This window comes from Bison bison, unplaced genomic scaffold, assembly GCF_000754665.1.
Source record: "Bison bison bison isolate TAMUID 2011002044 unplaced genomic scaffold, Bison_UMD1.0 scf7180017864160, whole genome shotgun sequence".
Classification (NCBI taxonomy): domain Eukaryota; kingdom Metazoa; phylum Chordata; class Mammalia; order Artiodactyla; family Bovidae; genus Bison; species Bison bison.
In genome coordinates, this window is record NW_011494732.1 from 5,122,384 (window position 1) to 5,139,012 (window position 16,629).

General features: G+C 45.6%; 1 protein-coding gene across 1 annotated transcript in view; it reads right to left on the reverse strand.

Annotated features, from left to right (window-relative positions):
• DNAH10 (dynein, axonemal, heavy chain 10) overlaps positions 1-16,629 on the reverse strand; it is a 158,629-nt gene that overhangs the window by 141,786 nt on the left and 214 nt on the right. Inside the window, exons 2-5 of the mRNA XM_010841412.1 lie at positions 11,703-11,789; positions 8,615-8,715; positions 6,650-6,758; positions 3,808-3,923 (exon numbers count right to left, since the gene is read on the reverse strand). Of these exons, the coding sequence (XP_010839714.1) occupies positions 3,808-3,923; positions 6,650-6,758; positions 8,615-8,715; positions 11,703-11,789 (413 nt within the window). The remainder of the gene's footprint in view (positions 1-3,807; positions 3,924-6,649; positions 6,759-8,614; positions 8,716-11,702; positions 11,790-16,629) is intronic.

Here is a 16,629-nt window from a genome sequence, read left to right on the forward strand (position 1 = left end):
TCTGAATGCAGAGTTCCAAAGAATAGCAAGGGGAGATAAGAAAGCCTTCCTCAGTGATCAGTGCAAAGAAATAGAGGAAAACAATAGAATGGGGAAGACTAGAGATCTCTTCAAGAAAATTAGAGATACCAAGGGAACATTTCATGCAAAGATGGGCTCGATAAAGGACAGAAATGGTATGGACCTAACAGAAGCAGAAGATATTCAGAAGAGGTGGCAAGAATACACAGAAGAATTATACAAAAAAGATGTTCATGACCCAGATAACCACGATGGTGTGATAACTCACCTAGAGCCAGACATCTTGGAATGTGAAGTCAAGTGGGCCTTAGGAAGCATCACTACAAACAAAGCTAGTGGAAGTGATGAAATTCCAGTTGAGCTATTTCAAATCCTAAAAGATGATGCTGTGAAAGTGCTGCACTCTACATGTCAGCAAATTTGGAAAACTCAGCAGGGGCCACAGGACTGGAAAAGGTCAGTTTTCATTCCAATCCCAAAGAAGGGCAATGCCAAAGAATGCTCAAACTACCACACAACTGGCACTCATCTCGCACACTAGCAAAGTAATGCTCAAAATTCTCCAAGCCAGGCTTCAACAGTACGAGAACTTGCATATGTTCAAGCTGGATTTAGAAAAGGCAGAGGAACCAGAGATCAAATTGCCAACATTCATTGGATCATAGAAAAGCAAGAGAGTTCCAGAAAAACATCTGCTTCTGCTTTATTGTCAACACCAAAGCCTTTGACTGTGCGGATCACAAAAAACTGTGGAAAATTTTTCAAGACATGAGCATACCAGACCACCTGACCTGCCTCCTGAGAAATCTGTATGCAGGTTAAGAAGCAACAGTTAGAACTGGACGTGGAACAATAGACTGGTTCCAAATTGGGAAAGGAGTACGTCAAGGCTGCATTATTGTCACCCCACTTATTTAACTTCTATGCAGAGTACATCATGAGAAACGCTGGGCTGGATGAAGTGCAAGCTGGAGTCAAGATTGCCGGGAGAAATATCAGTAACCTCAAATGCGCAGATGACACCACCCTTATGGCAGAAAGTGAAGAAGAACTAAAGAGCCTCTTGATGAAAGGGAAAGAGGAGAGTGAAAAAGCTGGCTTAAAACTCAACATTCAAAAAACTAAGATCATGGCATCTGGTCCCATCACTTCATGGCAAATAGATGGGGAAACAATGGAAACAGTGAGAGAGTATTTTTTCGGGCTCCAAAATCAGGAAGCAAGAAAAGACGCTTGCTCCTTGGAAGAAAAGATATGACCAACTTAGACAGAATATTAAAAAGCAGAGACATTATTTTGCCAACAAGGGTCCATCTAGTTGAAGCTATGGTTTTTCCAGTAGTCATGTATGGATGTGAGAGTTGGACCATAAAGAAAGCTGAGTGCCAAAGAATTGATGCTTTTTAACTGTGGTGTTGAAGAATACTTTTGAGAGTCCCTTGGACTACAAGGAGACCAAACCAGTCCATCCTAAAGGAGATCAGTCCTGAACATTCATTGGAAGGACTGATGCTGAAGCTGAAACTCCAATACTTTAGCCACCTGATGCAAAGAACTGACTCATTGGAAAAGACCCTGATGCTGGGAAAGATTGAAGGCCGGAGGAGAAGGGGACAATAGAGAATGAGATGGTTGGATGGCATCACCGACTCAATGGACGTAAGTTTGAGTAAGCTCCAGGAGTTGGTGATGGACAGGGAAGCCTGGCGTGCCACAGTCCATGGGGTCACAAAGAGTCAGACACGACTGAGCAACTGAACTGAACTGAGATAGTACAAATAACAGCAACACCATGTCGGTGACTCCCATATTTTAAAGAATCTCTCTGGTTGACATGTGAAGAATATAGTAGAGGGTCATGAGCAGAAGCTGGGAAGTCTATCAGGAGGCAACTGCAAGAGTCCCAACAAAAGACAACACTGAAGCCTTCTGGTTACCCTATCCAGTATTTCAAAAGTCCTGTCTTTACCACCTGCCAACATTTCCTAACCCCCTTCCCAGCTTCGTCTTTCTCCTTAACTCCTATCATGGTCTAACATAGTGTATATTTTCTCATTGATCTCACTTAATGTGACTCTTCCTGACTAGGATGTAAGGTCTGTGAGATACAGACCTTGACTATGGTGATCACTGCTATGCGGATACAGTAGGTGCTCAATAAAAACTTGCTGGAGGGACTTCCCTGATGGTCCAGTGGTGGAGACTCCACACTCCCAAAGCAGAGGGCATGGATTCAGTCCCTGCTCAGGGAACTAAGGTGCTTTTGCGCAGCCAAAAAAAAAGATAGAATAAAAATATATATATTTGGAATCCCTTGAGTTCTCCCTTGATCTTTGACATTCATCCTGCCTCACACCTCATCTTGGATGTCTAGAAGGCATCTCAAGCTTAATATGTACAAAATAGAGTCTGGGTTTTTTTTCCTCCAGATTCTTCCACTCCCCCCATCTCAGTAATGACCCTAATATCCCCCTGGTTGTTCAAACTCAAATCCTAGGAGTCATTCTTGATGCTCTTTTCCTAAAGCTCCATATCCAAATCATCCGAAGGCCTGTTGGCTCCATCCCTAACGTATTCTTGATGCTGTCTGCTTCCCACTGCCTCCCCTGATTGAACTCTGGAGCCTAAACAACTATCACCCACCATTCAGACACTTCCATAGCCTGCTATTAGGTCTACTGGCCCCTTACGCTCTCGCCTCTGCAATATGTTGTACACACAATGATGAGAAGAAAAATGCAAACCAGATCATTTTATGCATATGCTTCAAACCTACTTTCCTTTCCAAACTGCACTCACTATGCTCCAGCTGCACTGCTCATCCTTCTGTTTGTAGACTAAACAGAGTTTGCTCCCGCCTCAGGACTTTTGCACATGCTGTTTTCTCTGCCCAGGATCCTCCTCCTCCAGATCCTCATTTGTTTGATGCCTTCACCTCATCCACCTCTCAATTCTGCCTCAGAGGGGGTTTTTCCTGACCACCTCACTCCCACTCTATTACATTTTCCTAATAACTTATCATTAGTGAATAAGCCTGCTTATGGGCTTTTTTAATTGGTTGTCTAAAAGTCAGATGTCACCTCTCCAGCTAGGTGTCCCTAGCCGCCACGACGTGAACACACACGTATTCACACAGGCCATTTCTATTACATTGCTGTTGGTGTTTCGTCTCTAAATCGTGTCTGACTCTCTAACCTCATGGGCTGTAGCCCACCAGGCTCCTCTGTCCGAGGAGTTCTCCAGGCAAGAATACTGGAGTGGGTTGCCATGACCTCCTCCAGGAGGTCTTCCTGACCCAGGGATCAAACCTACATCTCCTGCATTGGCAGGCAGAGTCTACCACTGAGTCACCAAGGAAGCCCTTTCTAGCACATTGCTAGGGTTTCGCTTCCTCAAGTCAGCCATCATTACCCGAGAGTTTCCTGTTTTTGTGTTGATGACTGGTGTCTTTCCACCAGTATAAGCCAGAACACAAGGATGTCATCTGTCCTGCTCACAACACGCACCACTGCTCACAACTCCACCAACAAACCCCATGACAGTGTCTGGAACCTAAGGGTTGCCAACCACCTCTTTATGGAATCAATGAAGCAAACGGCCTTACTCTTTTTTCATTATTTTTTTTGGCTGAGCTGCTTGGCTTGTGAGATCTTAGTTCCCTGACTGGGGACTGAACTCGCACCCTTGGCAGTCAAAGCGCCAAGTCCTAACCACTGGACCACAGGGAATTCCCAGATGGCCTTACTTGTAAAAAGTGCCAAGATTCTTTTTTCCATCCATATTTACCTGAGATATAACATCCCTCAGGAAAGCAAGCACATGCGAATTTATAATCCCATACTCCAGCGTTTCGGGCATAATTTCCATAGCTTCCTTCATGTCAGTCGCCTCAGAGATGGTCTCTAGACAGGAACAGATTTGGGGAATGAGATGAGGAGGGAGGTGGGCACAGCCAATATTTCCAAATGTGTGGGAACCAGCTCCTCTGCCAAAAATGCAAAGGAATGATCCAGGCACAGATCAGAATACGTGCTCATTGAGAAACAAACAAACGCTGAGGGTCGCTCTGTGGTTCAGAGGGTCATGCGAGCGGCACCATGAGGGCCACGTGGATGAACTATCTGGTTGGCGTGTGTACAGCCTGACAAGGAGAGAAACACTTTGGGTTTCCTAGCAGCATTTGATGAACTCTTTGCTTGGTCTGTCTCTCCACTCCCAGTGACCCTCCCCAGTTCATCACCAAAGTACCTTTCAAGTCACAGCATTCGGGGGCGGGGGGCGGGGGTGGGGTGGCAGTGTTGTTGTTTTTGGTTTTTTTGGCCCCACTGCACAGTTTGTGGGATCTTAGTTCCCCGACCAGGGATTGAACCTGGGCCCCAGCAGTGAGAGCATCAAGTCCTAACCACTGGATCGCCAGGGAATTCCCAAGTCATGGGTTTTTTAAAGACATATTGGAAAGTCTCTCTTGACCAGGTTTTCTTTTATTTATTTACTTATTTTTGGTTATGCTGGGTCTTTGTTGCTACATAGGCTTTCCTCTAGTTGCAACGAGCAGGGGGCTCCTCTCTACCCTTGGTGCTTCTCATTGTGGGGGCTTGTCTTATACAGAGTATGGGCTCTAGGGCATGCAGGTTTCAGTAGCTGAGGCACGTGGGCTCAGTACTTGGGGCTCCTGGGCTCTAGAGCACAGGCTCGGGAGTTGTGGCACACAGGCTTAATTGCTCCACCGCATGTGGGATCGTCCCAGGCCAGGGATCGAACTCGTGCCTCCTGCACTGGCAGAAAGATTCCTTACCACTGAGTCACCATGGAATTGGCCAGGTTCTCTTTGATGTGTATTCGCTCCCACCCTCTCCCTTGACTCCACTCCCCCCACCACCAAAAAATTAATCACCACCAACCAGCTCTGTAAACACTTCAAAGGGCCCTGGGACACTTCTCTGAGTCTTACTGGGACACACCACAAGCTTCAGTCTGCATGCCTTTCCCTGCCTCTGTACAGATTGCACACTATTCTTTGCCTCATAGGTTTCTGTCAAATGCTTCTTTACTGAAATAAATTTATTTTAAAGGGAAATTATGTAAAAGCCAAGTGTGAAAAAGAAAGCTTGACATCAATGAAAGACACCTGTATATGTGTGTGTGTATATATATATATGATGAGAGTAAATAGTAATAATTGGGGTAAATTCCATACCCTCTGGCCAAGGCTGATTATTGTTCCTGGCTTGTGATTATTATTAAATAGGGAAGCACTGAGCTGAGATTGGCCCCTCCTCAAACAAGAACTGTTTAATGCTAAGCCTCTGCCGGTCATCTTCCCTCCTTCTTGTTGTATTCCCTCTCATTTGGGAAGAACAAAGTACAGAAACTCAGAACTTAGCGATGAGGTTGTGATCCAAAGGGCCATCAGTGCTCAAGAAAAGAAAAAAGCAACATCGTGTGTGTTGTGTACTTTACTATAGCGTACTGTATAGTGGACAGTCGAACTGTATCTTTATTTCAAGCCCAGGATGTCCAGAAGCAAGCGTGAAAAAAAGCGTGGGTGATATAGCTGATACAGTACTACCCAAACATCACTGAATCCTCTTTTCAAGAGGATAGATAGGAGTGAAACCAGCAGGAAACAAGAACCTGTCCCATCAACGTCAGGTGTGAGTAAAATTGCAGCTTCTCCTCCGTCTCCTGTTGCTGACGATCCTTCAGCTCTACCATTTCCCACTCCCTCTCCCTCCTCCATCAGTAACTCTTCTTGCCTCTTCACTCGATGCCAGCTCCTGTATGCCAGCTGTAGTACTATACTTTTCAAGGTCCTATACTATAAGATTGAATTTTTTTAATTTTTTGTTTGTCTTTTTATGTCTTATTTGTGTGAAAAGTATTATAAACCTATTTCAGCACAGTACTACATAGGTGATTGTGTCAGTTGGGTACTTAGGCTAACTTTGTTGGACTTACGAACAAATTGGTCTTACGAACATGCTCTTGGAATAGAACTTGTTTGTACATAGGGGACTTACTGTACAACCTTATGTGTGTTTCTGTTCAGACACCTTATTGAACATAATTGCTGATTCACTAACATTGGACTCACAGCCAACAGCACCATCGCTCACGTGTGAACGAAGCTTACGTCACACACGAGTTTTCTCCGTCAGGCACATCCCAGCCTTCCTGCACTCTGAGTACTAGCCAGTGCTTCAGCACCCCACCTTGGAGACATTTTAAACAGTGAAATCACGCCAAAGCCCCACAAAAACTCAAAAACCCTGGCACTAAATAGATCATGATAAAGACACTCATTTATAGTGTTTGATGCAATAAGAAGGCAGAGCATGGCCCTGCCTAACCTCAGCTGGGTCCATGCATGCTAGTGACTCAAATTTTCCCCACTCCACACGTGTCCTTCAAAGACCATGAAAGCACTGGAAGTACTGATCTGGGGTTACAAAAATTTCGAGCGAGTTGGTAAATTTACAAATATAGAATCCGTGAATAATGAGGATTGACCGTACCGATAAAAAGCTATCTTCTCAAGAACATGTAAAAATTAAGAGTCTTAGACACACGCACATGCCCTTGCATGCACACCCACACTCACTCACACACACTCCCGCTGGAAACATACCTTTTGTATTTCTGAGAAAAAACAAAACATTCTGGTCCAGAAACTCCTCAGGAACAGGAGGACGAAGCACCTGGAGATATGTCTTTTCCACCATTTGCTTAACAGTTTTCTGAAACATAGGGACCAAAAAAGTCCCCCTGAGATATATCCGTGCACCCAAATCACCTAATATTTGTGTACACCTGAGCTCTCTCACCATGCACTGGCTGAACTTACTTCCCAGTGGACCAACGACATGAGCTAAGATTCATCCAGAGGGACTTCCCTGATGGTCCAGTGGCTAAGACTCCATTCTCCCAGTACAGGGGGCCCAAGTTCAATCCCTGGTCAGGAAACTCAAGCCCACATGCTGCAACTAAGACCTGGAGCAGCCAAATAAAAAAAAAAACTTTAAAAAATAAAATAAAATTCACTCAGATGCTGAACTCTAAGCCTGACTCTTCCACCAACTGGCCACTGCAGCTACACTTGAATAAACTGAATTGAGCAATATCCTAATCAAGCTTCTCTGGACCACAAATTGCAACAAACCCGTCTTGAATTCAGGTTTTTTGCAGGGAGGCATATTCATGGGGCAACTGAGCGTAATTTCAATGAGCACATCTCAGGCTAAATGCTTCCATCCTAACTTTATAACTCCCTGGGGTTTGTGCAGTGAAGGGTTGACCCAGCAGACCTGGGTTGTCCAAACCCTACACATTCCAAAGGTGCTCAAGACTAGCCCTGGGACTTCCCTGGTGGTCCAGTGCTTAAGACTTCACCTTCCCATGTGGTTGGTGTTGGTTCGATCCCTGATTGGAGAGCTAAGATCCTACATACCTTGTAGCCAGATAACCAAAACATAAAACAAGCAATACTGTAACAAATTCAATAGACTTTAAAAATGGTTGACATAAAAAAAAAAAAACCACACAATCTTTAAGAAAAGGAAAAGGCTAGCCCTAAACCAGTTCCCAGGTGGTGACCTTTAAGCTTTTGGAACATCCTGGCTGATCTGAGCATCTCTGTAGACCTGGGCCCTTGGGACATGCTGGAGAGTTTACACTAAAAATGTGATATATGGTAAACTGATTTTGTTTGCCTGGGGAACTGGGTCATACTGCCTCAGTTTGACCTCTGCAAAGTAGAATGGGCTGCTGAATAACTGTGCGGACTTCATGCAGACGTGACTGATCCCCACTAAAAACCCTGGACACCAAGGCTTGGGTGAACTCCTCTGATTGGCACAACCGCCTATGTGTTGTCTCACATGGTTGCTGCAGGAATGAATACTGGGAACTTCCCTGGCGGTCCAGTGTCTACGACTCCATACTCCCAACTCAGGAGGGCCAAGGTTCAATCCCTGATCAGGGAACTAGATCTCACATGCCACAACTAAAGATCCCATGTGCCACAGCTAAGACCTGGCACAGCCAAATAAATAAAGTACAATATTTTTTAAAAAAGAAGAATGAATGCTGCCCTGGAAGCCCCATTTGGAAAGGACAACTCGTTCTTTTTTTCACCTGGACTCTGCCCCGTATGCCTTGTTCTCTGTTCACTCTAATCTGCATCCTTTCACTGAAATAAACTATAACCATGAGTACAAACTGAACTGAACTGAACTGATGAGTACAAAAGATTTTCTGGGTCCTGTGAGTCATTGTGGCAGATCATTTAATCTGAGGGGGACCCTGGGGACCCCCAACACAGGATTCCATCATCTCTATTCCAACACAGTATGTTCCTTAACATTTTTTCTGTTTTTTCTTTTCTGGCCACACTGTGTGGCATGTGGAATCTTAGTTCCCCAATCAAGGATCAAACCTGAGATCCCTGCATTGGAAGCACAGAGTCTTAACACCTGGACCATCAGGGAAGTCCAACAGGACACATTTCTTGTATGAACTGTGTCAGTTACCCAGACTCATCAGAGGACCTGAAATTCCCATTACCCTACCCAAGAGGAGAAAGAGCCACACGTACTTTGACGGGGAGGTTCTCTATACTCTCAAGGTCCATCTCTTCCTCCTCAAGGCTGATGCGAGGACGATGTATAGAATACATTCTCAGCTGCAGATTCTTAGCTGCAAAACATGATGCAATGCACAAGATGAAAAGCTTGGAAAATGAGGTTTCTGGTCACCTAGACCAGACCTGCGGAGAAGGCAATGGCACCCCACTCCAGTACTCTTGCCTGGAAAATTCCATGGATGGAGGAGCTTGGTAGGCTGCAGTCCATGGGGTCACTAAGAGTCGGGCACAACTGAGCGACTTCACTTTCAATTTTCACTTTCCACTTTCATGCATTGGAGAAGGAAATGGCAACCCACTCCAGTATTCTTGCCTGGAGAATCCCAGGGACAGAGGAGCCTAGTGGGCTGCCGTCTATGGGGTAGCACAGAGTCGGACACGACTGAAGCAACTTAGCAGCAGCAGCAGCAGACCAGACCTGCATCTTGAACGTTAGTATATTTCACTCAGCGGGTGTGCTATTAAAAAGCTGGGTGTTGGGCCCTACTCGTAGTTCAATAGTAAAGAATCTGCTTGCCAACGCAGGAGACACAGGTTAGATTCCTGATCCAGGAAGACCCCACAAGCCACGGAGCCATAAAGCCTGTGCCCCGTAACTACTGAACCTGTGCCACAGAGCCTAGGAGCCACAGTTACTAAGCCTAAGAGCCACAGCCATTGAAGCTGGTGCGCCCTAGTGCCTGTTTTCACAAGAGAAGCCACTGCAGGGAGAAGCCTGGTCACCACCACTACAGAGTAACCCCCACTACTAAATAAAAAAGTAAAATTATATTTTAAAAAATAGCTGGATGTACATTTTTTACAAATGAATGCTACTGCAGCCTTGACTCACATTACACTTGGGAGAATTGTGTTGTGGTTTTGACTGGTCCTCAGTTGGAATTTTAATTTGTGTGTGGGAGTGTATAAGCTTGTTTCAGCTACAGTGTCCAGTGAGTGACTTCTCTGAGATTTTTACTTAGAGGGGGCGCTTTATCCTTAGGATGAGATTATAGTTAACATGTTAGCATCTACTCCTTTTTCACTATAAAACTTGAAACTGCTGGGGGGTGGAAAGAAAACTAACTGGAATGAATGTATGTCTCCGAAGTCTACTGTTATTGATGGGATCTGAACATCTCACAGCCTACCAGTCACAACCCTGAGTTTCCGATGAAGCCCACAGAGAAGGGAGAGCTTTCTCAAACTGTTTGGCTCTTCCTCCAAAAGGCACTGGACAAAGTCCAGGCTTTGGAACGAATCAACGTGTGTGGTCCGAACCCTCTCTGCAGTGGGTTTTCTCATCCATAAAATGGGCCAATAATATCTATTGGGGTGAGATTTGGGAGGATTAGATTATAGGTTGGCTGAGTGTCGAGCATGCTGGCTTGCAGAGAAAACAGTCTACAGCTGGGAGAATTAGTATTATCAGAGCAAGAGCAACAGCCCACAGACAAAAATACACCATCGAGGGACTTCCCTGGTGATCCAGTCAGTGGATAAGACTCCATGCTTCCACTCCGGGGGATGAGGGTTCAATCCCTGGTCGGGGAACTAAGATTCTACATGCCATGCAATGCAGCAAAAAAAAAAAAAAAAAAGATTAAAAAAAAATACACTGCCAAGTGCACTCAACACCACAGAGCTATATGCTTAGAAGTGGATAAAATGCTGTTTGATGTTGCATCTGCTTTACCACGATAAAAAGAAAAGAAAAAAATACGCTTGGAAGGAATATTAATTTGCTTTGTTGGAGACTGTCCTAACTCTTCTCTCCAAGCAGCCTTCTCCCTCCCAATTCTTTCCTGATCACAGATGTATTGGTAACAAAGCAGGAGGCCATCAGTAAACACGACTGTGTCGCTCACGACCACTGTCTGTCTTATCAAAACCCAACCTACACAAATCTTAGTAAGAATGGAGGGCCTGTATTTCTAAACTTGTATTCCTCTCCTCTAACACCCCAAATTTTCACTAGAGAGGGGGTTGTTTTGGTTAAAAATAAATTGTTCTGAAAAAATTAAGATGACAATAGGAAACACTGCACATCACCCCAATCCTTTTTCTCCCCTGATTTTATTTTTAATTTTTAAGGGTTTTTTTTTTATTGTTTTTTTCCTTTTGACTGTGGTGAGTCTTTGTTGCTACCGCTTCCTCTAGCTGCAGTGAGCAGGGGCTACTCTTCAGTGTGCAGGCTTCTCATTGGAGAAGCTCCTCTTGTTGAGGAGCACAGACTCTAGACTGTGGGCTTAGTAGTTGTGGCACGCGGGCTTAGTTGCTCCACAGCATGTGGAATCTTCCTGGGCCAGAGATCAAATCCGTGTTCCCTACATTGCAAGGCGGATTCTTAAACACTGGACCACCAGGGAAGCCCAAGCTGTTTTCTTTTTAATACTTATTTGCATGTATTTGTTTGGCTGCACTTGGCCTCAGCTGTGGCATGCGGGATCCTCAATCTTCATAAAGTGCCATGCAGGCACTTTAGTACAGCACGTGGGATCTAGTTCCTTGATCAGGGATCAAACCCAGGCCCACTGCATCGGAAGCTCAGAGTCTTAGCCACTGGACAACCAGGGAATTCCTTCCCCTCTGACTTTCAAACACTCAGTATCTTGGTAAAGTGCCGCGTCTAACTTCCGCTATTGTAAGGGAAGGTGAGTTACAGGAGAAATGGGGAGGAAATGGGTTGTTGGGCTCTGCTTGCAACGTGATGGTCTGGGGCAGGACTTCAATCTAGGCTCTACCAGTACTTGGGGCTGGGTCCTCCTGTGTCAAGGAAGCACAGTCCTGCCCACACCTTGACCTTGGACTTTTAGCCCCCAGAACTGGGAAAGAAGGCTGTGCTGTTGCTCTAAGCGATCCAGTCTGTGGTCCTTAGTTACGGCAGCCCCAGGTAACTAATAATGAACCTATTAACACCCAGCACTTTCTCCTTGTATAAAACTTCTTACCAAGTCTCAGCTTCACATAAGTAAAAAGCAGAGACTGATTTTAGTCTGGGCAAGCAGACCCCTCCCTCCGGGTGAATGCCCCCCAGTTCCCCTCACTCCCAATTCCATACCTGATGCTCTATCTATCGACTCCACTTTTTGAAACTCTGTCTCTTCTTCCTCTTCTTCCTCTTCAGACAGGCCAGGAATGTCATCATCTTTACAGCCACATAAAGCGAAAGAAGAAAAATAAAACGTAATTGTTTCACCGTGCCAGCCCCGGGGAATCACCACTCTCCTTGGTGCTGAGAGTTGGACTGTGGCCTCGGAAGAGTCTGTTGAAGGCCACAGACTCTCTTGAAGCCCATACCCTATTATGGTCTGTTGAAGGAGGTCACCGAGAGGAGGGACCTCTGCTCAACCCGAGTGCTGCCCTCAGGCAATCAGGAACTGTTAGCCCCTGCCCTGTCCTGGGGATGCCCACCCTGGGAGCCACTTCAAGGATGCACCTGGATAGATGAGCTGTGGTGGGAACCTCAAGGTGCTGTGGGTGCCTAAACCCCGGGAAGGCCTCTCTATAAACTCTTACGCGCTGGTGAGCAGGCAGTAAACTCATCCAGCCACGCCCAAGACCACCACCTACTGATCAGAGTGGCTGCGTCTTTCTCTGATCTCTCCTTGCCCTCCGTGTATGGGGGCGGTTTGCAAACCAACACACAGTCCCATAGAAATATCCCAGTTACTGGAGACAACGTTAAGGGACACAAAAGGAAGACCTGTGCAGGAAGGTTACATGGGATGATCACATCGTTACAAGCAGCCCAGAAGAAATGTAAGTAACCAACACGCACCCAAAAAGAGGCTCAACCCCACTAATTACCACACAAATGTACATTAGAATGAGGACCTGCATCCAATCCCCTTTCATCTAGGGGACTGGTCAAAATTTTCATAATACTCAGTGTTGGCGAGGATGTTGGCAAACAGGCACCCCATCACCGTAGCTGGGTGTGGACTGGCAGGGCCCTTCTGGACAGCAATGTGGCAGGATCTGCTCAAACCACAAATTCACACATCCACCACACCTCCAGTTCTACTTTTATAAGTCTCTCCCATAAAATAAAGTGTACAAAAGGACATATTGTGTCATTGTGTGTAAAATAAAATACTGTGGCAGGATAAATGTCCATTCGTTAGGGGATAGGTAAATAAAATAGGGTACAACTCTAAAGTTACATAGGTCTATAGTTAGGACAAAATTCTCCAAGGTATCTTTGAGGGTGGACAAGTCACAAAATACTATATATAGTATGACCTTATTTATGATTTTAAGAGCTCTCTCTATACAATATATGTTATCATCGCTCCAGGTGATCTTCCCAACCCAGGGATCAGACCCAGGTCTCCTGAATTGCAGGCTGATTCTTTACCAGCTGAGCCACTAGGGAAGCCCAAGAAAACTGGAGTGGGTAGCCTATCCCTTCTCCAGCAGATCTTTACAACCCAGGAATTGAACCAGGGTCTCCTGCATGGCAGGTGGATTCTCTACCAGCTGAGCTACCAAGGAAGCCTTATCATTATATACATATCATTATATAGAAAGATAAAGATGATAATGATGTTGAATATAGATAGATAAATTGATTCTAGAAAAGATCTGGCAGGATGTACAGCAAGCCACCAATAATGGTTACCTATAGGAGTGGGATGCACTTTCCAGGTGGCTCAGTGGTAAAGAATCCACCTGCCAAACAGGACATGTGGGCCTGATCCCTGGGTTGGGAGATCCCCCTGGAGAAGAAAATGGCAACCCACTCCAGTATCCTTTTTTTTGTTTTTGTTTTTGTTTTCACTCTAGTATTCTTACCTAGGAAATCCCATGGACAGAGGATCCTGGCAGGCTACAGTCCATGGGGTCGCAAAGAGTCAGACATGACTAAGCAACTAAACAGCAACAACAGAGGAATGGGAGCAGGGTCTAGGGGCGACTGAGGGCTCATCTTTCACTTTCTATGTTTCAAAGTTCTACGTTATGTGAATTTTTAAGAGAATATCTTCCAGTAATACTTGCTGGAAATATTCATTACTTAATAGTGTGCAACTTTTAGATTACTGCATAACTTTGCAATTTCTAAAAATTACTGTGTAAAAATGCAAGCAAGTTATTAAGTGATCTGGACAGTATGATTCCATTTTGTTATTTCAAGAAACAACACATGTTTAGCTATTAGAACAGCATCTTGAACTAGATGCTGCTGGTCTAGACACCCCTCTTTCCTCATGACCAGCATCTATTTGTCTCCATCCAAACAATTTTTAACTAAGAGCAGAGAGTTTTGACTCCATAAAGCAGTGGTCCCTAACCTTTTTAGCACCAGGGACTGGTTTCATAGAAGACAATTTTTTCCACAGATGTGGTGAGGGGGCTGGTTATGGGATGATTCAAGCAAGTTACATTTATTATGCAGTCACTGATCTGACAGGGGGCAGAGCTCAGGCAGTCAATATGAGTGATGGGGAACGGCTGTAAATACAGATGAAGACTCACTCACTACGCCTCTGCTCACCTCCTGCTGTGCAGCCTGGTCCCTAACAGGCTCAGGCGTTGAGGACCACTGCCATAAAGGATCCAATAAAACTGTCCAAGGGTCTTTGTGAGCATGCAGGCTTAATGAGCAGAAGGGGAGTGACAGTGTGAGACCTGAGCTGAGGAGAGGTCCTCTCTCCCCACCTCTGCCCAGGACCCAACATCCAATACCATCCTAGTATCTCCAGGAGCAGTAACTTTGAGTTTCCAGGAACAGCATCCTCAGCAGGGAATATATTTGCATTCTCAACATGTGATAACAAGAAGAAGATCCAGAAAAGGAGGGGAAGAATGCTGGGGAAGTGGGCAGGGGTTGTAAAGACAGACCAGAAACAGACATAGCTCTTGGGGGATTTCTGAGCACCCTTTGCAGGAAGTAAGCAGGCGAACCCTCTGAAGACAGTAAAATCTGCTTCTGCATAGAAGAGGGACATCCTGCCAGGAGGCAATGGGCTAAACATGTGTGAGTATATACAGCACAACAGACAGTCATCAAACTATGAACAGAAGCCCTCAGAGGTCACAAGAAGTCCACGTTGCATAAGTCACATCCATTTCTTAGGGTCTTAGGATATATATATATATATACACACACACATATTTTTAAGGATATATATAGAATACTTAAAATTTATGCTTATATATATATTTTTAACTACATAAAATCAAAGTTACTGAACTTTGTGGTACATGTGAAATAGTCAATCCTGTTCATTTATCTTTGTATCCATAATTTCACTTGGTGATAATGAAAAAGTCTAAATTTGAGGTCCTATTATAATGAAACATCCAGATCCAAAGGTCTGCCAGGGAAGAAGGGGGCGGATAATAAGTTGGATTCCAAATGTTATGAGACTCTCTCTCTGGGCATCATTTACAATTCATTATTACTGTTTATTTGTGGGCTTGGGTTTTTCTGGTGAGGATGTGTGTTATTTTGTGTGAAGAGGGTATACTTAAAATATATGAATGTGACTACTACTCTTCAAGAAAATAAAAAGTGCTGTGTGACTCTGCCTTCCCACCCAGTGGAAGGCCCTGCAGGGGATCCAGAAAGTCTCCTGAAGATGTGACACTAGCACATTGATGTTAATGAGACGTGTGTGTGCTGCTAAGTTGCTTCAGTTGTGTCCAACTCTTTGTGACTCCATGGATGGTAGCCCACCAGGCTCCTGTGTCCATGGGATTCTCCAGGCAAGAATACCAGAGTGGGCTACCATTTCCTTCTCCAGAGGATCTTCCCAACCCAGGGATCAAACCTGCATCTCTTGAGGCTCCTGCTTTGCAGACAGATTCTTTACCACTGAGCCACCGGGGAAGCCCTTGGTTAATGAGACACATCATACAAACCCAGTCCATGACAACTGCACTGATGCCGATACTCCTGCTGGGAGAGAACCTGCGTGTTTCTCAGTCTCCTTCCCCAACAAGCACCTCTCTAAGTGTCCCCTGCCCTCTGTCTTGTCTCCCCCTGTCCCCACCTCTAAGCCCTCTCCATGTCCCAGGGCTGGAACAGCCTCCTCCATGGAGCTCTGGGCATCAGTCACTGTTACTATCTTTATTTGAAATGCTCAATTGTTCAACATAAACGTTTACATTTGCTGTAATGTTTTAACACCGTGTTTTGATGTTACAAGTGCCGGGCGGGAGTCTAGGAAGATAGGAAGGGGTGCTCTTCTCCACCAAGGTGGACCTTGTCATCATCTGGCAGAGTGAGCCTGACGTGTCCCTCTCAGCCCCTGGGCCACTTCTCCATCCATCTACTGCATGCCATTTGACAGTGATTCATATTTTTATGAATATTATGTGACCTGTGGGGATGAGTTCATTGACCTTCTATGTGCCATGGCTAGCCCATCTGTAAAATGGGATAATACACCCACTGGCCATGGGCTTGAGTAAACTCCAGGGAGTTGGTGACGGACAGGGAGGCCTGGCGTTCTGCAGTCCATGGGGTCGCAAAGAGTCGGACACGACTGAGGGACTGAACTGGATACTTCCCAGGTGGCCCTAGTGGTAAAAAACGCTCCTGCCAATCAATGCAGGAGACACAAGAGACGCGGGTGCATTCCCTGGGTCGGGAAGATCTCCTGGAGAAGGGCACTGGCAACCCACTCCGGTATTCCTGCCTGGAGAATCCCATGGACAGAGCAGTCTGGCGGGCTACAGTTCATGGGGTCGCAGAAAGTCTGGGCACAACTGAAGCGACTTAGCATGCACGCGTATGTGTTAGGAACTGTACCTGGTACTGATGCAGTGATAAGTGTTTGCTGTGATTACTTATCTAAGCGGGCTTGTCCGGTTCACCTAAGTGCCTGGACTGTGCCTGGACAGGGTGGGCGGCAATGAGCATTTGCGGACTGCCCGGGAGGCCAAAAGTGGCGGGTGGCCGGGGATCTGCCTTCCGGGCCGGAGTGATGGGAACGAACAGGGCCGAAGAGGGCACGGCGGGGAGGGGGGCGGGGGGGGGA